This window comes from Triticum aestivum, chromosome 7A, assembly GCF_018294505.1.
Source record: "Triticum aestivum cultivar Chinese Spring chromosome 7A, IWGSC CS RefSeq v2.1, whole genome shotgun sequence".
Classification (NCBI taxonomy): Eukaryota; Viridiplantae; Streptophyta; class Magnoliopsida; order Poales; family Poaceae; genus Triticum; species Triticum aestivum.
The window spans coordinates 98,213,985-98,238,513 of NC_057812.1; the positions used below are offsets into that span (position 1 = coordinate 98,213,985).

The 24,529-nt window shown below is 47.7% G+C and overlaps 1 protein-coding gene and 1 pseudogene across 1 annotated transcript; both read right to left on the minus strand.

Annotated features, from left to right (window-relative positions):
• Nucleotides 1–274: 274 nt before the first annotated feature.
• LOC123150539 (receptor like protein 21) lies at nt 275–7,945 on the minus strand. The gene is made up of 4 exons (XM_044570381.1): nt 7,412–7,945; nt 2,846–3,001; nt 2,660–2,728; nt 275–2,560 (listed from the first exon to the last, which is right to left on the minus strand). The coding sequence occupies exons 1-4, from the start codon at nt 7,770–7,772 to the stop codon at nt 435–437; spliced, it is 2,712 nt and encodes a 903-aa protein (XP_044426316.1). The 5' UTR covers nt 7,773–7,945; the 3' UTR covers nt 275–434.
• Nucleotides 7,946–8,772: 827 nt separating this feature from the next.
• LOC123153113 (N-(5'-phosphoribosyl)anthranilate isomerase 1, chloroplastic-like) overlaps nt 8,773–24,529 on the minus strand; it is a 75,782-nt pseudogene continuing 60,025 nt past the window's right edge.

The following is a 24,529-nucleotide window of genomic DNA, read 5'->3' on the forward strand; positions in this document are numbered from 1 at the left end:
TCTGAACCGTTGTTTGTTTTGGCCATGTGCATCATACTATGTCTAACTTTTGTGTGGATCCTGGCCGACTGTTATAAAGATACATGCTGCTCAAATAAATATGAATCACTGTCTTTTATCAGCTGAGTATTTTACAGTACATGCGGCAATCTAGATAAGAGCGCTCATCAAAGTGACTTAACATTACCTAGTCCAATGTTAGGAAAAGCATTACCCTGTTTCAATCAGAGTGATATCACATTAACCAGTTCCAAAGAACTTCAGATCTACAGACCAAACAAAATATATATAACACATGGCCACAGAACGTCACAGTCTTATTACACAACTTATCAATCGACAATATTTTAAAACAAATTACACAACTTCTTAAATATTCTACTAGTATCACCAAAAGGTAACCGCTTGATGAATTATTCAGCCCTCCGGAAAGATCAACTGGCGCCACGGATCTTTCTTGTGTATATAGCCAACTTGACCATTACAAAATCGCTGAACATGTCCACCGCAGAGAACCATGACCATCGCCAGCTTGCCTTGAAGTAAAGCACACCCAAGGACGTCCAGAAACCAGCCATGTAGAACATAGCTGAACAACCAAACAATATGATATCACCAACTTTATCATCGTCTTCTTCTCCATGTTCTTCAAGCTCAGGAACTGAGCAACTCTTTAGAAACGGTGGGCCGCAGAGATACGGATTGCCTTCGTAGCTGCTCTGATCAAATGTGATGAACTGCCCCTTTGTTCCCGGTGTAGGACCAGACAGGTTGTTGTATGCCACTGAGAACACTTCAAGGGACGGTAATGCTGCTAGCTCTGAAGGTATTTGGCCTGCCAACTTGTTGTGCGAGAGATCCAAGCTCTCCAGATCACTTAAATTTGATAAGGACTGTGGTATTGATCCATCAAAGTTATTTTCTGAGAAATTCAATGCCCTTAACCATTTCATGTCACCTATACTTTCATGAATGGATCCTTTCAACTGGTTCGAAGAGAAATCAAGTCCAGTCATGTAGTTGAGTATGTTTCCCCTGTAATTGTCTTGTCTGCCCTTAGTCATGAATCCCTCTTGATCTGGCAGCCCCGTGACTTCGAATAATTCAGGAAAAGTTCCAAAACCAGGTTCGAAGTTAAATAAACCATCATCCAGTCCCATAATGTACAAACATAAAGGTAGCTGCCCGGATAGCTTATTATGAGACAGATCTAGTAGACGCAAATACCTTAAGTTACATACATCATTTGGAACTATCCCGTTGAACATGTTACCTTTTAGTAGCAGTACTTTTAGATTTGGAAAGGACTTGCCTATCAGCTCTGGAAGGATACCACTGAATTGGTTGTCTCTGAGATCCACTGTATATATATTAGTTCCCACAGACAATGGAATAGGAAAGGTTCCATTTAATCTATTTTCACTCATATGAACATGGTACAAATTCGGTAAGCAATGCACTGGACCAGAAAGGTTATTGCTTGAAATATCTAGAAATACCAGTTTGCGGAGGCCGCATAATCCTGATGGAATCGATCCAGTCAACGAGTTCCCTTTTAATTTCAAGATGGCAAGTGCCGAGAGTTGGTAAATGCAAGTGGGGAGATGGCCGGTCAACTCATTATTGCTAGCATCAAACGTCATAAGCTTCATACTGTCACATATCTTCTGGGGAAGTTCTCCTTTGATTTCATTTTCATCCATTAATAGATGTAAAATGGAAGGTAATTGAATGTCTTGAGGGAATGCACCGTAGAAATGATTTCCCGACAGTTTCAAGGCAGTGATATTTGACATACTTCCAACAAAAGCCGACGCAATGTTATCTGAGAAATTGTTGTAAGACAAATCCAAATATTGCAGATTATCCATGTAGCTCAAGGTGGAAGGAAAGGTGCCCCTAAAATAATTCCCTGATAAGGTTAGGTACCTCAAATTTGGTAATGTGGTGTTGATGTCCACAGGTAATTTCCTTAGCCTATTATGGGATGCATCCATCCAATGCAAGTTCGTGTGTACTTTGGATGGAAGAAAAGGACCTGTAAAGGAGTTACCTCGCAGAACTAGCGTTGATAGGTTGACATTATTATCTATCAACCACAAGGGGAAGTAACCTGTTAGGTTGTTATTAGGCATATCAACCGTCTCTAGTGCATGCTGATGCAACAAGAAACTTGGTATAACGGATGAATTACCATTAAGGTTGCAATTTCGAAGTACTAGAACCTTAAGCTGAGCTGATGGATGTGTTGCTGGATTCTCTGTTTGCACCTGAAAATGGTTACCGTTGCCGTTGCTTGCTAGTTCAAGGTGAGTCAATTGTGGACTTAGCAAGGAACTCAGGGAGAGAACTCCTTCAAGACAGTTATTTAAGAGGGAAAGTTTCACGAGTGATGTGAGACTTGGAAAGATAGGAGAGGGAAACTTCAGAATCAATCCAGTGTTATGTGACAGATCAAGAATTCTGAGAGAAGCTAGATTTTTCATGCATGACGGAAGCTCTCCAAGTAAAATATTGCCACTGAGATGTAACTCTTGAAGATCTCCCATATTGCAAATATCTGTAATAAAAAAACCCTCTTATTAATGCTCTTTAATGCACAATACGACCAACTTCGTATTTTACACAAGTTATTGAGATATCAAAATGCATCATTTACCTGTTGCTAACTTGCCGTGTATATAATTATTGCCTAGATCAAGAGTATGCAGCTTCATTGTGCTCAGTCCTGTACAGTAAACAACAACATAAATCATGAGAAGTGACTTGCAAGATCTTGTTGGTACCCACAAGACCAGGAAAATGCTTAAAATAGCCCCTAGGATGAGAAAACTCCAAAGCTCACCTTGTATTGTCAGATTGGAGCTGAAGGCATTGCCATGGAGCAATAATGACCGTAGCGATGAAACTGCAACGAAGGATGTGATGCTACTCTCATCTAATTTATTATTGGATAAATCAAGAATTTCTAATTTGCGCAGTTTTGACCATACTTCAAAGCCTGCAAGAAAAAAAAATCAACATATGAGAAAAAAGATCGGTATGTTAGAACTGCATGTAAGTTTGATATGTTAGAACTGCATGTAAGTTCCTCTTGAATCATGAAGTGTATGGTCATGCTCACATTTTGAGATATAAAACCACACATATGATACGCTAAGGGCATCTATAGCAGATCTTCTAAACTTTAATCCCCATCATATCCCACATCCCACAAAAAGCTAAATTTTAGGGGTTAAATTTTTATTTATCTAGCAGATCCCCCAAAACATGACCCCCCCCCCCTGAAAATTTGAACACAATTTGTTTGCACACAAACTCATTTCAAAGACAAAATCAAACTATTTCATTGCATAATTAGACAACAGTACAAGATTAACATCATACGTAGATAATTAAACTGTCCATTGCCTATTACATTAACACTACATCAACAATGGGAGTCTTCTCGCTTGGGAGTCTTCCCGCTTCTTCTTTAATGAATGATACACACACTCATGCGTATTCGAGAAAAAACACTACATCAACATCAAATTAACGAGGTCAAGCATCGAGATAAAACATACTCCTCCGTCCCAAAATAAGTGTCTTAACCTTAGTATAACTTTGTACTAAAGTTAATACAAAGTTGAGACACTTATTTTGGGATGGAGGGGGTATGAAATTAGATACTATATACTAGCTCTACTTGTCGCCATCCTTTCAGTAGTCGGAGAAATCCGAATCGCATGACCAGATGGGGATCACCCCCCCCCCCCAAGGGGTCGGCCTTGTGGTGGTCGGCAGAGGGATGACTTCACGATATCTCGTCGTTGTTCTCCCCCTCGTTGGCGAGCTTGACGTGGGGGTCGAAGTAGCGGTGGGGAGGTGGTGATGGATCTTGGGAGGCGGTGGTAGCGAATACGACATACGAACGAGAGATAGGCGATGGTGTTAGAGTCAAGGAATATGGTGTAGGAGTGAGGATGGCGACCATGATCCGTGCAAGGGGCGGTGGCGGCGTCGGAAGGCGGCACATGATCTGAGGGATGCGATGACGGAGCTCGACTGTCGGCTCAAAGCAGGGGCAACTGTTGCAAAAATGGATGAATGTGGGGTGGGCTATGGTTTCGGGGGGCGGTAGCACTAGATTTTATTACCGGAGACAGGCCAATCGACCGGTGCACCGGTCTTCCTGCCTTAATGCAAGAGGGGAGTAGTCTCCCCATTTCTACTAAGAGAATGCCCACTACTAAAGAAAAAATTGGCTAGTGAGGCAAAGTTTAGTGATCAAGAGCTGTTTTTTGAGGCACTAAACTTTTTAGGGATTTGCTATATGGGGTTTACTTTCCCAAACAACACCCCGGCCGACAATCCCCACCCCCCAACCCAGGGTCAATCAGTTACCGATGTGTTTGTACATATGTTATCAGGTTGGTGCTGTGTATATTATCATGCTATTTACACCTAGGTTACCCAGGATATATTTTCAACAATATTTTTCCTTGGGTTAAAGTTACCGTAGTTGTTGTACCTAAGTTATCAAATCCATTGTGTATATATTTTCATGATATTTATAAAAGAATTTACTGGTATTATGTTTTCAACAACCTTTTTTCCACCGCAAAAGTTGTCGCGGTGTTTGTACCCAAGTTATCAGGTCAACGGTGTGTCTATTACCATCCTATTTATACAGAAGTTATCGAGGACAACTTATTTCACAGGTAAAAATGTTATCGCTTTGTCTGTAACCCAAGTTATGAGGTCCTTAATATGTATATTATCATACTATTTTACACAGAAGTTAACGGCGGTATGTTTTTCAACAACTCTCCCCAATCAAAGTTACCTGGTGTTTGTATCTAAAGTATTAGGTCTGCAATGTGTATTACCATCCTATTTACATAGAAGTTATTAGGGGTGTGTATTCAACAATTTTTTCCCAGGTAAAAAGTTACCATAATATTTGTACCTAAGTTATGAGGTTTGTGATACGTATATCACCGCTATTTTACAGTAAAGATACCGACAATATGTTTTTCAACAACTTGCCTCCATAAAAGTTATCGCGGTGTTTGTACCTAAGTTATCAGATTTGTGGTGTGTCTATTACCAATTATCTGATGTGTCCCATGGCGAGCGCGCCGCTCCGCAGTCTAACATTGGTCCTGGGTGGCCAGCCAGATGAAGATCTTGTAGCATAATGGGGCCCATGTCTTCTAGGTCAGCTTGGCATGCGGTGCTGAGATGCATCCCTGGAATAGGGCAGAGTAACAGGAACGGCAAATTTGACAATTCTGACCTTGGGACGAAATCAAATCACAGAATGAACTGCCCGCAAAACTATTTCACGCGGCTGATCTTTTTGTGTGGCGCCCGACATGCAGGCGTAGGGTGTGGCGCCAGCGTGTCGGGCGCCACACAAAAGGTTAACCACGTGAAATAGTTCTACAGGCAGTTTATTCTATGATTTGATTTCATCCATAGGTCAAAATTGTCAAATTTTCTAACAAGAACTAGCAGAGTATTGCCCGGAGAAGGTCCATCGCCAACGAATGGTGTCCGTGGCATCAGAGAGGTCGACGGGACGAACACGCCGCCAATGATCGATACACTCGATGGTTGCAAGGGGTCCGAGGGCCCCCTCGAATGTCCCGCGTCCAGGCCCGATGTAGGAGGTCGTCAGCCACAGACCGAGCCTTCCGCCATCGCTTGGGAAGCAAGGCAAGAACGGTCGGTGCAACTTAGCGACGCACTGCCCTTGGAGTAATGCATCGCTGTGTGCATCTACACACATCTTCAGCGATTTGAAAGGAAGCGTCGCTGATCTGATTCCTTCGGTCAGCCAGGTAAGATTGTTGTTCTCGACTCCTGCTCGAAAGCCGCCGCAAGCCACCAAAATCGTCCCTTCACTCTTTTTAGAGAAAAGGCATACGCCCGACTTTATAAATAAATTCATAAATCATCCCTTTATTCAGGTCAGGGCGCTGTCCAAATCAACCACAACACCAAAGTCTCTGCCACCTATGATTTATCAGCCTTCCTACGAGAAGGGCCACCAGCCTTCCATCTGAGGATCCTGCCAGTGCCCATCTCCTTCCGCTAGCACCTGCCTCCTTCCACCCAAGGATCCCGCCAGCGTCGTCTGCTTCCACCAGCGCTCACCTCCTTCCTGGTCTGACCCGAGGATCCCGTCATCGCCTGCTAGCCCTCGCCTCCTTCTGCCTTGTTGTTAGATCATTGGTCCACGGGGAGACAAGCGACAGGAGTGTGCCGACGGTGAGATCGGATGGAGAGGAGATGCAAGTGGCGGAGGTAGAGGTGAAGGAGAAGGTGGGAGTGTATGGAACATTTGGATGGCCTCAAGAGTAGGAGAAAGAGAGGTCATGGGAGGAAGAAAAATGGGAGAGGGGGAGCAAGGTAATGAGGATGTTGTACCCCCATTATTCTAACCCACACCGTTCGATTTTACCACCACCACCACTGACTCCTATCTGTTCACATGTCTAATCTTTCTTGTGACCACGTCAAGGATATGTTTCTCCCGTTGCACCGTATGGACATTTTTGCTATACCTAATAATAAAGACATTACTGCTTCTTGTGATACGTCACATAAATTGCCCCCAAAGTTGCAAAATATTATCCATCGATGCCACTTATAAGTGTCAACAAATGTTTCACACAATGGAATCCCTCGACTGGGCCAGCCCACGCAGTAGGGACCTCCTATAATTCGCTCTGCGCGTTGGGAGAAGACAAAACCCGCCCGTTTGAACCGGCCCATGTGTGGGCAGCCTGTTTTCAAATTTCATTTTTTTATTTTCTGTTTTCATTTTTTCACCTTTAAATAATTTGGTACTTAAAAAAAGTTCCACAAAATTTAGAATTTTAAAATAAAATTTGCAATAAATCGTAAAATATTTGTGGATTCAAAAAATGTTCACATATTCAAAAAATGTTCTCAATTTTAAAAATAAATGTTTGGGAAATCAAAAAATATTCATTATTTTGAAAAAAGTTCGTGCACTAAAAAATATTAATGAGTTGAACAAAATGTTTGTCACAATGTTATCGGTAATGCGGCAAAATGTTGTCATGGCCGTTGAAGATTATGATTTTTTTTTCTTCCGTTGCAACGCACAGGCCTTTTCACTACTCCCTCCGTTGCTAAATATTTGTCTTTCTAGAGGTTTCAACAAGTGACTATATATGGAGCAAAATGAGTGAATCTACATTCTAAACTATGTCTATATACATCCGTATGTGGTAGCTCATTTGAAATATCTAAAAAGACAAATATTTAGGAACTGAGTGAGTAGTTGTAAAGAATGCTAGTCCCTCCTATCTAAAGTTTTACTAAAGGAGCGGACAAGTAATATGGATAGAATGTAGCAAATATGGCAACATTTAATAGAGTTTGACTGAATTACCTGCACCAGGATAGCATCCTTGTATATAGAGGTAATTGAGGGACAGATTCCGCAGCTCTTGTAAGGGAAGGAACGTGGTAGCGTTGAGTAGCCCCGAGCCGGAGCCAATACTCTCAAGTATACTGAGGTCGAGGCCGGTGACACGGCCTGTGCGGGAGCTGCAGGTCACCGCGTCCCACTCGCAGCAATCTCTACTGCTCCAGTCCAGCGAATCATAGTAGTCGAACTGGTCGAGGATGTCCAAAAGCGCCGACTTCTCGTCGTGCCTGCACCCCTCGCACCCCGGCAGGAACGGCGTGCCGCACATCATCACAAAGCAGCATAGCACGGCCACCGCCGCCGCCGGCGATGTGCGCGACATGGTCACTGCAGGCAGCAGGCTCCCTACAGGTCATTGCTGCGTGCGCACGCTCTTGTTAGTTTCTTCTGCGTGCCGGCCTCTCTTTATGTACTTAGTAATTAGTATACACAGTGGCAGAAGACTTGCCGGAATTAGTGCCGGAGTTTCTAGAGTCGGCGACTTGTATGCATGATTCCGATGGGAGTGGACGGACCGGCGAGCATGGGCCGGCCAGATTCGCAGGATTAGGGATACAAAGACTCCACCTGCGGGTCGCGCACGGTACCCCAGACTAGTGGTCAGTGACCTGTGGAGCGAGGAGTGGTATGTAGCTCTTGCCCTGTCGCCTGTGTCCGTGGTGCGACTATGATGGCAGGAGCTAGTGGCAAGCCGGGCCAAGCTTTCAATGGTCTGATCGTTTTCACTTGTCCAGCTCAACTCTGTCGACAAGACTGGTCACACTAACATTGCACCTTCTTGGTCTTCTTCCGATCTCACTCTCCGCCCCGCCCCGCCCCGGTGGTGGCGCCAAATGCCTTCTCCTTCCCCGTGGCTGCCGTTGCGTCCACCAAGACCAAGGCCAAGGGTGTGGTGGTGTCTGCAATGCCAACAACGACCCTGCTGAATCGATCAACCCTTCCTTCTCCGTTGAAGCGTTGAGTGCTTGCTGTAAGGGATTAGGTGACGGTGCTGTTCTTCCAATCATGACAAGACACCGAGGTCGTTTAAACTCTGGAAACATGGTGTTCTTCCAACCATTTATTTTGGTCTGATCCATGAGGGTTTCACTTATTGCGCTTGCGCTATAGACAAAATATAATCGGAATTTACGATTCATCATAAATCAATAGTCAGAATTTTAGCCATTGTTGCGCTTTAACCTCTGAAGGTGTTCATCACTATCAGGTCTGAACCACTACTTGCTTTGGGTGGAAACTGCTTTCGAAATTGCTTCGCGGACCTAACGAAATTATGCTCCACCACGAGTTGAGTACACCTAACGAAATTATGCCAGATATCCTTACGATCGGCCCAGGGATCTTATATTGCTCATGAAAGATGAGATCATATCGGGGTCTTTTTTAATTCCAACAGAACCACATACTCTGACATCGACACCATCTGGCTTCAGAACAGAAACTGCTGCACAAACATCAAAGAAGAAGATAGGAATATTGAGTATTTCCATACAGTGGCAAACCAACGGAGAAGGAAAACTACTATCCACTCCCTGGATGGCCCTCTTGGACCAGTTACTGACACTAAAGAAATGCTTGGGATTGCTAACAACTTCTATAAAGATCTCTTCAAGAAAGAGGAAAGAGGTGGGATCCAATTAGACCCAACCTTTTTCTCTGATGAAGAGAAAGTTAACTCTACTGAAAATGAAGCCCTTGAGGCCCCCTTCTTAGAAAAGGAAATCAAGAAGGCTGTCTTTGAATCATATCCAGATGGTGCCCCTGGCCGAGATGGCATCCCCTTCTTTTTTTACCAGAACTTTTGGGGGCCGATCAAAAAAGACCTGTTAGCTATGTTTGAAGTTTTTCATCAGGGGGATCTGACTATTCATAGACTTAATTTTGCTATGCTGACTTTGATTCCAAAAGAAGCAGATGCTTCCAGCATGAAAAAGTTTAGGCCCATTAGTTTGCTAAACTGTAGTTTCAAGATCTTCACCAAAGTCCTCACAAATAGACTAACCATGATCCTGCAAAGGCTTATTGCTAGTAAGCAATCAACCTTCCTTAAGGGCAGATATATCTTAGAAAGTATGGTTACAGCTCATGAGATTCTACACTCCATCCACTCTACTAAAAGGCAAGGCCTAGTGCTTAAGCTAGACTATGAAAAAGCTTTTGATAAAGTAGATTTGGATTTCCTTGAAGAGCTGCTTCGAAAGAGAGGCTTTGGAGATAAATGGGTCCATTGGATCCTTCAAGTAATTGAGGTGGATCAGTGGGTGTTAAGCTTAACAACACTGAGAGTGATTTTTTCCTTACAGGAAAAGGTTTGAGGCAGGGGGACCCCATTTCTCCCCTGTTATTCAACCTAGTAGTTGATATTCTAACTAGGATGTTAATGAAAGCAACAAATCATCAGCTGATACAAGGGTTGTGTGCTGAAATTTGCCCTGGAGGGATAGTATGTCTCCAATATGCTGATGATACCATCTTATTCTTAGATAATAATCTAGAACATACCAGGAACCTTAAGATGGTTCTCTCCTGTTTTGAGATAATCTCTGGAATGAGAATAAACTATAGTAAAATTGAGCTCATACCAGTTCACATGGATGCAGCTGAGGTGGGAGAATTCTTAGATATACTAGAATGTACTTTAGGTTCCTTCCCCATCATGTACCTTGGGATTCCTTTGCACTATGATAAACTTAAGAGAGAAGATGTTCAACCACTTATTGACAAGATTATGAAAAGGATTGCAGGGTGGAGGGGAAAGCTCCTCTCTTACAGGGGGAGAATAATCCTCATCCAAGCATGTCTAGCTAGTATTCCTGTGTACTTGCTTTCTTTCTTTAAATTTCCTAAATGTGCAATAGAACTTATTAATGCCCAAATGGCAAATTGTCTATGGAATGATTTTGAAGGGCACAGGAAAATACATCTAGCTAACTAGAAGACAGTCTATATGAAGAAAGAATTTGGGGGGCTTGGCATCCCAAATCTTCATGATGTCAACATCTGCCTCTTAGGATCTTGGGTTAAAAGATACTATGAAGGTGAGGGGAAACCATGGAAGATGATGATAGACCAGAAATATATGAGAGGCAAAACTAATGTTTTTGTCCCTAGCACCTCCACCAATACCTCTAGCTTCTGGAAAGGAGTGAAATCCATTATCCAAACTTTGAAATTTGGGTATAGATGGAAAATAGGGACAGGAGATAAGATTAGGTTCTGGGAAGATACTTGGTTTGGCACCTCCCCCCTAGCAGTACAATTCTGGCACATCTATATGATTTGCAATGAGCAAAACAAGAGTGTCAGAGATATCTAGGATGGTGAAAAACGCTGAAGTTGACCTTTAGGAGAAACTTTGATAGTAAGCTGATGGAGCAATGGTACCAGCTAGTGGAGATTGCCAAAGCAATCACCTTCGATGGTGATGTTGATGCTCTGATCTGGCAACTTGAGAATAAGGGTGTCTACTCCTCTAGCTCTTTGTACCACGTGCTTAACTTTAGAGGGGTGCAACCCCTGTTTCTTCCAGCTGTTTGGAAACTAGCAGTGCCCCCAAAGATCCATGTCTTCCTTTGGTTGTTTTCCGAAAACAAGCTGATGACTAGAGACAACCTTAGGAAAAGGCATGTGATCAAGCCGCTGGATTATGTCTTCTGTGCGGAGCAAGAAACAAACCATCATTTATTTTTTGACTGTGTTGTAGCCAAAAATATATGGTCGTTTGTCAATCTCTTTTTCCAAAAGAACTTGGGTGCAAACTTTGAATCTGTGGCCTGACTCTGGGTCTCTAATAAAAAGAATTTAGCTTTGAACGTAGTTAGTTCTGCTGTCCTTTGGTGTTTATGGAAATATAGGAACTCTATGATTTTTAACAACACCACTTGGACATCTATCATTCAGGTGTGGAGACTGATACACAGGATGATCAAGTACTGGGTGATTCTGATCCCAGAAGCAAGCAAAGCCCGCGAGGAAGAGTTCTTGAGTGCGCTGGCGAAGCTACTCCAGCAACCCCTGATGATATCATGTGGCTGAAGAAGAACCCTGGTTTGGATACTGGGGTATGCTGGGACAACCTCAAGATCTCTGAAGACAGCGGTTTCTCTTCACCGGCCAAGAAGCGTGACACCGACGACAAGACCATGGTGAACAGCCCCGTGTCTACCCTCGCAATCTGCTGGTCACCCCAGGCGGCACTGGCGCCACCACTCAAGAGAAGAGGAGCGAGCGAGTTGTGTGGGGTGATCACTGGTTAACAGGCGCCTGTTTGCCTTGGTGTGCTTTCATTTGTCCTTTGGCTCCTTACGAGCAGGGCTGTAATTTCTCTGTTTTAGTCTGAATTGGTGAACCTTAGTTTCAGTAGTTTATTTGAACAAAAAAGACGCTGTATGGTTTCATTCTGGTTAATGGAACCGGGGAGCGGCCTCCCTGTTCTTCTAAAAAACATTATTTGCGTAAAGGCCTCCAGCCAATAGCCAGCCATTCTTGCTTCTAACAGAGGGCATGTGAAATTTTTGACAGTTCAATCCCTTGCCACTGTAAAACAAGCGATTATCCTTTTTTCGGTGGGCGATTTCGAGAAGCACAATATGCACGTAGGTTCATAGACGTCGAAAAACAAATGAGTATGCATGATGTAGAACGTAAGCAAATGTCGAAATCAGGAGCCATTCCGCGAGTTCATCCTAGACCTATTCCAAATCCAGGCGTTTTGGCCGATGGTTAAGGAGATCATCCTGGACCTATTCTGCGAGTTATCTAGGGGGGACTCTAGACATGTCCCGGCTTAACCGCGGGATCATTTTCCTGATTCCAAAGGTACTAGGAGCTATGGACATTAGGCAGTTCTGTCCCATCACAGTCCTTAGTGTGATATTCCGGATATTGGCGAAGGGGTATGCCACTAGGGCGGCCCTTATAGCTCCCTAGATCCACCATCCGAACCAGTCGGCCTTTATGAAAGGCAGATATATTCTGGATGGGATCCTCGTCCTTCACGAGGTCATTCATGAGGTCAAGCACAAACACCTTCGCTCGGCGTTCTTCAAGATTGATTTTCATAAAGCCTATGACATTGTTCATTGGTCCTTCCTTAGGGAGGTGTTACTCAAGCGTGGATTTGACTCCCACTGGGTTGCCTGCGTGATGCAGTTAGTGACGAGTGGTCGGACTGCGGTGAACATTAATGGGGAGATTGGGTCCTACTTCACGACGGGCCAAGGTGTCCGGCAGGGTGACCCGATCTCCCCTTTTCTGTTCAGTCTTGTGGTCGATGCTCTGGCCTCGATCCTAGACTTGGCCAAGTGACCCGACCACATTAGGGGGATTTGTTCCCATCTTGTTCCCAATGGAGGCCTGACAACCTCCAATATGCGGATGACACCATTATCATGGTGGAAGGCTCGGACGAGGATATCCAGAACCTCAAGTTCCTCCTTCTCTGCTTTCAGGAGATGTAGGGCCTCACGATTAACTTCGCGAAGAGCCAGGTGATGGTCCTTGGATATTCCCCAGTGGAAGCTCAGCGAATTGCCAATCGCTTGAATTGTCGGTTGGGATCCTTCCCGACAACTTACCTAGGCATACCAATTAGTGACACTCGCCTACTGGAGAAGGACTTCCGCCCAATAATCGCCAAACTCCAACCCCAGATGGAGCCTTGGCAGGGGAGATGGCTATCCAAAGCCGCTCGAGTGATTTTGATGAACTCCTCCCTTATTAGCCTGCTGATGTACGTCATGGGATTCTATTGTATACATGAATCCCTGCATCACGAGGTCACCAAACTACTTTCCAGATTCTTCTGGGCTGGAGAGAATAATAAACAGAAATACCACATGGTGAAGTGGTCCGAGATTTGTAAGCCCAAAGACCAGGGGGGTTTAGGGATAATCTCGTCCAAGTGTATGAATATTGCTCTCTGTTGGAAATATGCCCTAGAGGCAATAATAAAATGGTTATTATTATATTTCCTTGTTCATGATAATTATCTATTGTTCATGCTATAATTGTGTTATCAGGAAATCGTAATACATGTGTGAATACATAGACCACAACACGTCCCTAGTGAGCCTCTAGTTGACTAGCTCGTTGATCAAAAGATAGTCATGGTTTCCTGACTATGGACATTAGATGTCATTGATAACGAGATCACATCATTAGGAGAATGATGTGATGGACAAGACCCAATCCTAAGCATAGCTCAAAGATCGTGTAGTTTGTTTGCTAGAGCTTTTCCAAATGTCAAGTATCATTTCCTTAGACCATGAGATTGTGCAACTCCCGGATACCGTAGGAGTGCTTTGGGTGTGCCAAACGTCACAACGTAACTGGGTGACTATAAAGGTGCTCTACGAGTATCTCCGAAAGTGTCTGTTGGGTTGGCACGAATCGAGACTGGGATTTGTCACTCCGTATGACGGAGAGGTATCTCCGGGCCCACTCGGTAATGCATCATCATAATGAGCTCAATGTGACCAAGTGGTTGATCACGGGATCATACATTACGGTACGAGTAAAGTGACTTGCCGGTAATGAGATTGAACGATGTATTGGGATACCGACGATCGAGTCTCGGGCGAGTAACGTACCGATTGACAAAGGGAATTGTATACGGGATTGACTGAATCCTCGACATCGTGGTTCATCCGAAGAGATCATCGAGGAGCATGTGGGAACCAACATGGGTATCCAGATCCCGCTGTTGGTTATTGACCGGAGAGTCGTCTTGGTCATGTCTGTGTGTCTCCCGAACCCGTAGGGTCTACACACTTAAGGTTCGGTGACGCTAGGGTTGTAGGGATATTAGTATGCGGTAACCTGAAAGTTGTTCGGAGTCCCGGATGAGATCCCGGACATCACGAGGAGTTCCAGAATGGTTCGGATGTGAAGAATTATATATAGGAAGTACAGTTTCGGCCACCGGGAAAGTTTCGGGGGTCACCGGTATTGTACCGGGACCACCGGAAGGGTCCCGGAGGTCCATCGGGTGGGGCCACCTATCCCAGCGGGCCCCATGGGCTGAAGTGGGAGGGGAACCAGCCCCTGATGGGCTGGTGCGCCCCCTTGGGCCTCCCCCTGCGCCTAGGGTTGGAAATCCTAGGGGTGGGGGGCGCCCCACTTGGCTTGGGGCAAGCCACCCCCTTGGCCGCCGCCGCCCCCATCTAGTTGGGATCTAGAGGGGCCGGCGCGCCCCTGGACCCCTATATAAAGAGGGGGGAGGGAGGGCTGCACACCCTAGCCCCTAGCGCCTCCCTCTCCCTCCCGTGACACCTCTCCCTCTCGTTGAGCTTGGCGAAGCCCTGCCGAGAACACCGTTGCTTCCACCACCACGCCGTCGTGCTACTGGATCTCCATAAACCTCTCCTTCCACCTTGCTGGATCAAGAAGGAGGAGACGTCTTCCCAACCGTACGTGTGTTGAACGCGGAGGTGCCGTCCGTTCGGCACTCGGTCATCGGTGATTTGGATCACGACGAGTACGACTCCATCAACCCCGTTCTCTTGAACGCTTCCACGCGCGATCTACAAGGGTATGTAGATGCACTCCCCTTTCCCTCGTTGCTAGATAACTCCATAGATTGATCTTGGTGATGCGTAGAAAATTTTAAATTCTGCTATGTTCCCCAACACTGGCATCATTAGCTAGGTCTATGCGTAGTTTCTATGCACGAGTAGAACACAAAGCAGCTGTGGGCGTCGATATTGTCAATTTACTTGCCGTTACTAGTCTTATCTTGATTCGGCGGCATCATGGGATGAAGCGGCCCGGACCGACCTTACACGTACGCTTACGTGAGACTGGTTCCACCGACTGACATGCATTAGTTGCATAAGGTGGCTAGCGGGTGTCTGTCTCTCCCACTTTAGTCTGATCGGATTCGATGAAAAGGGTCCTTATGAAGGGTAAATAGAAATTGGCATATCACGTTGTGGTTTTGGCATAGGTAAGAAACGTTCTTGCTAAGAAACCTATAGCAGCCACGTAAAAATTTGCAACAACAATTAGAGGACGTCTAACTTGTTTTTGCAGCATGTGCCGTGTGATGTGATATGGCCAAAAAGGATGTGATGAATGATATATGTGATGTATGAGATTGATCATGTTCTTGTAATAGGAATCACGACTTGCATGTCGATGAGTATGACAACCGGCAGGAGCCATAGGAGTTGTCTTAATTTAGTTATGACCTGCGTGTCAACATATAACGTCATGTAATTACTTTACTTTATTGCTAAACCATTAGCCATAGTAGTAGAAGTAATAGATGACGAGACAACTTCATGAATACACGATGATGGAGATCATGGTGTTATGCCAGTGACGACGATGATCATGGCGCCCCGAAGATGGAGATCAAAAGGAGCAAATGATATTGGCCATATCATGTCACTATTTGATTGCATGTGATGTTTATCATGTTTTACATCTTATTTGCTTAGAACGACGGTAGCTTAAATAAGATGATCCCTCGTAATAATTTCAAGAAAGTGTACCCCCTAACTGTGCATCGTTGCGAAGGTTCGTTGTTTTGAAGCACCACGTGATGATCGGGTGTGATAGATTCTAATGTTCGAATACAACGGGTGTAAGCCAGATTTACACACGCAATACACTTAGGTTGACTTGACGAGCCTAGCATGTACAGACATGGCCTCGGAACACGGAAGACCGAAAGGTCGAGCATGAGTCGTATAGAAGATACGATCAACATGAAGATGTTCACCGATGTTGGCTAGTCCGTCTCACGTGATGATCGGACACGGCCTAGTTGACTCAGACTAGAGGGATGTCTATCTGAGTGGGAGTTCATTGAATAATTTGATTAGTTGAACTTAATTATCATGAACTTAGTGTAAAATCTTTACAATGTGTCTTGTAGATCAAATGGCCCACGCTAATGTTGCCCTCAACTTCAATGCCTTCCTAGAGAAAACCAAGCTGAAAGATGATGGCAACAACTATACGGACTGGGTCCGGAACCTGAGGATCATCCTCATACCTGCCAAGAAAGATTATGTCCTAGAAGCACCGCTAGGTGACGCACCCATCCCAGAGAACCAAGACGTTATGAAAGCTTGGCAGTCACGTGCTGATGATTACTCCCTCGTTCAGTGCGGCATGCTTTACAACTTAGAACCGGGGCTCCAAAAGCGTTTTGAGCAACATGGAGCATATGAGATGTTCGAAGAGCCGAAAATGGTTTTCCAAGCTCATGCCCGGGTCGAGAGATATGAAGTCTCCAACAAGTTCTTCAGTTGTAAGATGGGGGAAAATAGTTCTGTCAGTGAGCACATACTCAAAATGTCTGGGTTGCACAACCGCTTGACTCAGTTGGGAGTTAATCTCCCGGATGATGCGGTCATTAACAGAATCCTTCAGTTGCTTCCACCGAGCTACAAGAGCTTTGTCATGAACTTCAATATGCAGGGGATGGAAAAGACCATTCCTGAGGTATATTCAATGCTGAAATCAGCGGAGGTGGAGATCAAAAGGGAACATCAAGTGTTGATGGTGAATAAAACCACTAAGTTTAAGAAAGGCAAGGGTAAGAAGAACTTCAAGAAGGACGGCAAGGGGGTTGCCGCGCCCGGTAAGCAAGCTGCCGGGAAGAAGCCAAAGAATGGACCCAAGCCCGAGACTGAGTGTTTTTATTGCAAGGGAAGTGGTCACTTGAAGCGGAACTGCCCCTGTCGGTGTCAAAATCGGCGGATCTCGGGTAGGGGGTCCCGAACTGTGCGTCTAGGCCGGATGGTAACAGGAGGCAGGGGACATGATGTTTTACCCAGGTTCGGGCCCTCTTGATGGAGGTAAAACCCTACGTCCTGCTTGATTGATATTGATGATATGGGTAGTACAAGAGTAGATCTACCACGAGATCAGAGAGGCTAAACCCTAGAAGCTAGCCTATGGTATGATTGTTGTTTGTCCTACGGACTAAAACTCTCTGGTTTATATAGACACCGGAGAGGGCTAGGGTTACACAGAGTCGGTTACAATGGTAGGAGATCTACATATCCGTATCGCCAAGCTTGCCTTCCACGCCAAGGAAAGTCCCTTCCGGACACGGGACGAAGTCTTCAATCTTGTATCTTCATAGTCCAGGAGTCCGGCCGAAGGTATAGTCCGGCTATCCGGACACCCCCTAATCCAGGACTCCCTCAGTAGCCCCTGAACCAGGCTTCAATGACGACGAGTCCGGCGCGCAGATTGTCTTCGGCATTGCAAGGCGGGTTCCTCCTCCAAGTACTTCATAGAAGATTTTGAACACAAAGGTAGTGTCCGGCTCTGCAAAATAAGTTTCCACATATTGCCATAGAGAGAATAATATTTACACAAATCTAATCTGCTGACGTATTCCGTAGCGTGACATCACACCACGGCCAAGTCTTTATTCGAATCGTTTTACTGTCCCACCTCAGCGCGTTTAGCGAGGCGGTTTCCTTGGCACGTCTTGTTAAAGCAGAGATCGTGTCCCCTTATTCCGGGATTCTCATCAATACGGGTGTGGGTAACCCAACCGCGCCATTGACTATGGCGCTTGGGAGATAAGCGAGTTTTACCAGGCTGGTGGGGGCGCATAGTCGCGTCCGCCCATATAAGGGGATAAGGATCCACCTTTTCATCCACGCCTTCTTCCTCCTTTGCCTATCCATTTCCGCGCACTCGAGCTCCAGCGCCCAAGTCCGCACACCCCACCTCAACCTTCTCCAGCCATGTCCGGAGCGGGAGGCAAGTGGATGGTCTCCTCCGTCACGGAGGGACACATCAAAAGACTGAGGAAGGCCGGATACTTGTCTAACGACATTGCGCACCGGCTTCCCGAAGAGGGGCAGCTCATCCCCACCCCTAGGCCCCATGAGAGGGTGGTGTTCCTCCCCCATTTCCTCCGCGGACTGGGCTTCCCTCTCCACCCATTTGTCCGGGGGCTCATGTTCTACTATGGCCTGGATTTCCACGATCTGGCCCCGAACTTTGTCCTCAATATCTCGGCGTTTATCGTCGTGTGCGAGGCTTTCTTCTGCATCCGCCCCCATTTCGGCCTATGGCTCAAGACTTTCAATGTCAAGCCGAAGGTGGTGCGCGGCACCCAGGCGGAGTGCGGAGGCGCCATGGTGGGCAAGATGCCCAACGTCCTATGGCCCGAGGGCTCCTTCGTGGAGTCCCTAAAGGGGTGGCAATCGGGGTGGTTTTACATCACCGAGCCGCGCGACCCTGAATGGGTCGCAGCCCCCGAGTTCCGATCCGGACCCCCTACGCGGCTCACCTCCTGGAAAGAGACGGGCCTGTCATGGGGTAAAGAAGGAGAGCTGACCGGACTCCAAACATGCGTCCAAACCCTGGTGGACAAGAAGCTCAAACTTGTCAACGTAGTCCAGGTTATGCTCATCCGCCGGATCCTCCCGTGTCAACAACGGGCTTTCAACCTGTGGGAGTTCGACCCGGCGCAGCACCGAACTCTGAGCAGGCTCTTCGACACGACGTACGAAGATGCCTGGAAGGTGCTTTTCAAGGGCGCCGAGGCCCCCGCATCCGCTACCGAGGATCGCGGATTCAGCACGCAGCGTCACGCTCGTGCGGTAAGCTGTTTTTACCTTTTACAGGGTATTAGTTTTTCATAGTTTGACTCCATGCGGGATCTAAGCTCCCTTACCTTTGACAGGATTGGCAGGAGACGTCCGGACAGATCAACTGTCCGGCTCCTTTGCCCGAAGGCCCAGCGGACGCTCGCTTGGCGAAGCTGCTGGTTCCGGCACCCTATGTGGTGCTAGAGAAGAAGGCCAAGAAGAAGGCCACGGGGACTCGAAAGAGTGCCCGGCGCCTGGGGGTGTCGGATTCATCATCCGACGACTCCAAGACGCACTCCTCCCGTGAAGACGAGGAGGAGGAAGAAGATACCTCTCCCCCTCCAGCGGGGGGAGAGAAGAAAAGGAAGGCCGCCCCAACTGGGGAGGCCGAAGGGTCCAAGAAGGGGAAAACCCTTCCTCCGGACGGCTCCACCAACACCGACGACGGCAATGAGGAGTGGCCGCAGAGGGCCAAGCCCCTGGCGAGATCGTAAGTGTCCGGGTACCAGAGTGATTCATAGTATTCCTCCATTGCACAGCTTTTCCTTATGTCGAACATGTTTATGCAGTCCACCCCAAGACCGGCTCGACGTGTCGTCGAGCGGTTCCCTGGATTCGTCGGATGTGAATTCGCTTCCGACGGCTACCTCCCCCCACCCTACGGACGACGCCGAGGTGCTGTCCCAACAGGTTCCAAGCCAGGAGGAGGTGGTCCTGGAGGCGCCGCAAGGCGACCTCCCGGACTCCAGGCGCAAAGGGGATAAACCCCCAAGGGCTCCGAGTCCGGCCTTGAGCCGGACACCGCGCCGGAACCTTCAACGGTTCCGGACTCCGGTAGGCAGCCTCCTTCCAAGAGGAGCAAGCCTACCGAGCCGGTGACCTCCGTCCAACCGGAGGCACCGGACAATTTGCTGGAGACGCTTAACGGCGCCTCCATCGACGAGGAGCACCGCACTATTATGAGTGCGGTGATCCAGAAGGTTCAGTCCGCCAAGAGCGGACTGACTGAAGCCTGTGCCAGCCTTCTAACAGGCTTTGAGGTAAGTAAAGAATATGTAAAAATATTACCGCATAGACAGTAGCCCCTGATGCTCTGTTCGGCGTTCGGAAAGAAAAGCCGAATAGAGGATCTAATAACATTCGCAGGAGTCTAACATAATCAAGTCAATATGCGTATGCAGGCTTCGCTGCTGGCCTCCGCCGCACTGACTGCGGAGGTGGATACGCTGAAGCAAAACCTCGCGCGGTCCGAGAACGAGCTCGGCCATGCCAAGAGGCAACTCGAGGAGAAGGAAGGTAAGTAATACCTTGCGCAAGTATATAGAGAAGATGTGGTTGCAAAAAATGACAGGATCAACGTGCTATTATAGGGCCACGACCGAGGTGGCAACCCTTAAGAAAGCGCTGTCCGAGGCCGAAAACAGAGCGGCCGCGGAGCGTACAGAGAGAGGGAAGCAGGAGGCGCGGGTGGAGGAGGTGCAGAAAGAGCTCCAGGCTCTCGTGAAAAAACACGAGAGTTTGGAGCTTGACTCAAAGACGCAAGCGTCCGAGCTTGCGGCAGCCCTCGAAAGCGCGAAGTCTGCCAAGGCCGAAGCCCAGAAAGCCCTCCAAGAAATTGGAGATATGAAGAATATAACGGTGGGTAAGGCATTCATTATGCAAAGCAAGCACATGAAAGTGAATTACTTGTTACTTACCCGAGTCCGGAGCTCTCCAGGAGCATTCGCAGATTTGCCCCGTAGTGCGTCTGATGCCGCCGCCTTCTACCGAGCCAAGGAGGGGAGCTCGACGGAGATGGTGTTCTGGTCTCAGTATGCTGAGGCCGGACACTTGGTGCCTTTGAGCGACCAGCTGAAGCAAATGGTCGAGCTCCACAAGGTTGCCGAACAGGCCATAAAGGGCCTCATAGTTCGGCTGTGGCCTGGAGAGGCTCTGCCTGGGAGCTACTTCGGGCTGGTGAGGCGGCTGGTGGATGCCTGTCCACGGCTTGAAGTAATCAAGCGCTCCGTCTGCATCGAAGGTGCCTGTAGGGCGCTTGCCCATGCTAAAGTGCACGAGGCAAGATGGATGCGGAGAAGCTGGTGAAGGACGGGCCGCCGCCGGGCAAGGAGCATCGCGTCCCGGAAGCGTATTATGAGGGCGTCCTGAAGGGTGCCCGCCTTATAGCGGATGAATGCTCCAAAGATGTAATTTTTGAGTAAACTCGCATTTGTGATCCTGTACGCTGAAAACTTGTTCATATGCGCTAAGCAACGCTTTTGAATTTAAAATATTACCTTCTGTGCGGCCGTTTATCAAATTTGAGAGATGGCGAGTCGTCGGCTTCTGCCCCCATGCCACGAGTGCTGGGGTGTTCGGGATAAACATGAGCGCTCTTTTTCCCATTCTTGGGTCCTTCGAGGGAGGCGCTCAACACAACGAACAAGGCAATCGGACTATAATGCTTGAACACTCTCACTTAGCCATAGAATTCTATAATTTTAAATTTCGGCGAAGCCCCTAGTGTTCGGAAGACCGAGTTCGGGGCGCTATCCACGCCTAGGCCGGACAAAGCCGACTCCTCGCTCTAAGCGGCATAAGTCTTTAGGGACTCGAAAACCTCTCGAACAGCGACCAGCTCTCGCCTCATCATGACGGTCAGTTTTAGCTTTCTCTACTGAGGTGCTTAGCCCAGCTCAACTGGGGCACAATCGCAGTAGTTCTCCTAGTGCTACCTTAGCCGATATAACGGAACGTAAGGTACCAAAACATAGGAGCCGGGCAAACCCAACTATTGACCCAAGACATGATTCGGAGCCGATGCATATAATGCTATAAGTTCGGGGTGCCGCACTTGTGAAAGTGTTCGGACTTCTCACACCGTATTGTGGGGTACTTAAGCCCCTGGCGTATTGGCCATACCAAAGTGTATGGGTGCAACATGTCATTAATGAACATATATTCATAAAAAAGAGTAATGCAATAATAGACGGAAGCTATGCATTGTTTATTTAAAAAAGGCTGCGATCAAAGCAGAACGATACAAATAGTGCGATAAGCAAAAGATGGGACTATCAATATGTCCTTTCCAGGGGCGAGCTGCGGAATGTTATGTGAAACAGGTATACTGCTCGTTATAGAGACCACCTTAGAGTTCCGTAGTGCGGCGTAGCTTTCTGCTTCCCTGGTTGTATCGTTTGTGCGGCAATTGTACTGCCGGACAAGCCTTCCGAAGAATGGAGTCCTGAAAATAAGAGAAAATTAAGAAATCGGCAGCCCCTAGTGCGGTTTAAGCCGCGTTTCGGGCGTGCCGTGATGGTGCCCCTCCCCCTGTGCCCATGGTATTTCCAGAGCGTAGTTATGTACGCGCAACACTGGTTTCGCAAGTTCGCGAGGGCTGGGGTTGGGGCCGCATTGCTACGCTTGCTCGGAACGTGCCAGGCGGTCTTGTTGTAGGTTACTCCGGGCGCGCTTGACGGTGTCCAGACGTTTAATGGCCGGACTGGAGAATTGCCTTGAGAGGCTGCTTTGTACTTCCGCTGCGATAGCCGCCGTATGCTCCTCCGTTCGGAGAGAGCGTTCGGTGTTTCCATTGACCGTGATGACTCCTCGAGGGCCTGGCATCTTGAGCTTGAGGTATGCGTAGTGCGGCACCGCATTGAACTTGGCAAATGCGGTTCGCCCGAGCAGTGCGTGATAGCCACTGCGGAACGGGACTATGTCGAAGATTAACTCCTCGCTTCGGAAATTATCCGGAGATCCGAAGACCACTTCAAGTGTAACTGAGCCTGTACAGTTGGCCTCTACACCTGGTATGACGCCTTTAAAGGTCGTTCTAGTGGGTTTAATCCTCGAGGGATCGATGCCCATTTTCCGCACTGTATCCTGGTAAAGCAGGTTCAGGCTGCTGCCGCCGTCCATAAGGACTCTAGTGAGGTGAAATCCGTCAATAATTGGGTCTAGAACCAATGCGGCGAATCCGCCATGACGGATGCTAGTGGGGTGGTCCCTTCGATCAAAAGTGATCGGGCAGGAAGACCATGGGTTGAACTTTGGGGCGACTGGCTCCATCGCGTATACGTCCCTTAGCACACGCTTCCGCTCCCTCTTGGGGACGTGGGTTGCGTATATCATGTTCACCGTCCGCACTTGTGGGGGAAAACCTTTCTGTCCACTGTTGTTCGGCGGCCGGGGCTCCTCCTCGTCATCGCTATGCAGCCCCTTGTCTCTGCTTTCGGCATTTAACTTGCCTGCCTGCTTGAACACCCAACAATCCCTGTTGGTGTGATTGGCTGGTTTTTCGGGGGTGCCATGTATCTGGCATGAGCGGTCGAGTATTCGGTCCAAACTGGACGGGCCCGGAGTATTTCTTTTGAATGGCTTTTTCCGCTGACCGGGTTTAGAGCCTTTGAATCCGGCATTAACTGCCGTATCCTCAGCATTGTCGCCGTTAATGCGGCGCTTTTGCTTGTTGCGACGCGACCTGCCACTGCTGTCCTTGGTATCCGAATTACCAGGGCTCTTGGTCATGTTATTGCTGCGAGCTAGCCAGCTGTCTTCTCCTGCGCAAAAGCGGGTCATAAGTGTCGTGAGGGCTGCCATAGATTTCGGCTTTTCCTGTCCTAGGTGCCGTGCAAGCCACTCGTCGCGGATGTTATGCTTGAAGGCTGCTAGGGCCTCTGCGTCCGGACAGTCGACGATTTGATTTTTCTTGGTTAGGAACCGTGTCCAGAATTGTCTGGCCGATTCCTCTGGCTGCTGAATTATGTGGCTTAGGTCATCGGCGTCTGGTGGTCGCACATAAGTGCCCTGGAAATTGTCGAGGAATGTGGCTTCCAGGTCCTCCCAACAACCAATTGATTCTGCTGGCAAGCTGTTAAGCCAATGCCGAGCTGGTCCTTTAAGCTTGAGTGGGAGGTATTTGATGGCGTGTAGGTCATCACCGCGGGCCATGTGGATATGAAGGAGATAGTCCTCGATCCATACCGCAGGATCTGTTGTGCCATCGTATGATTCGATGTTCACGGGTTTGAAACCCTCGGGGATTTGATGATCCATTACTTCATCTGTGAAGCATAGTGGGTGTGCGGCGCCTCTGTATTGGGCTATATCACGACGCAGCTCAAACGAGCTTTGTCTACTGTGTTCGGCCCGGCCGGATTTACTGTATCCGGCGTGACGAGTACCGTCTCGTGCCGTGGGGCGCCCACGTGATCCGTAGATCGATCTTGTTTGCCTTGCCTTGTCCTCCAATATATCTCGCAGGTCTGGCGCATTTTCCCATGCCTTGGTATTTTTTGAGCGGCACAGGGGTGCGGCTTGAGTGGAGGGCCGAGAGGCCTCTCTGTTGCAGCCACGGGGTGGCCGGTCGGCCGCATCATGCGCTGGTGATGTAGGTTTAGGTGCTTCCTCCTCTAATTGGGGTAGCAACCTGCGCTTTGGGTAGCTCTTGGAGGGGCGTTCGAGTTCATACTCTTCGGCCGCAAGGACTTCAGTCCATCTGTTGGCTAGCAAATCTTGATCAGCTCTAAGC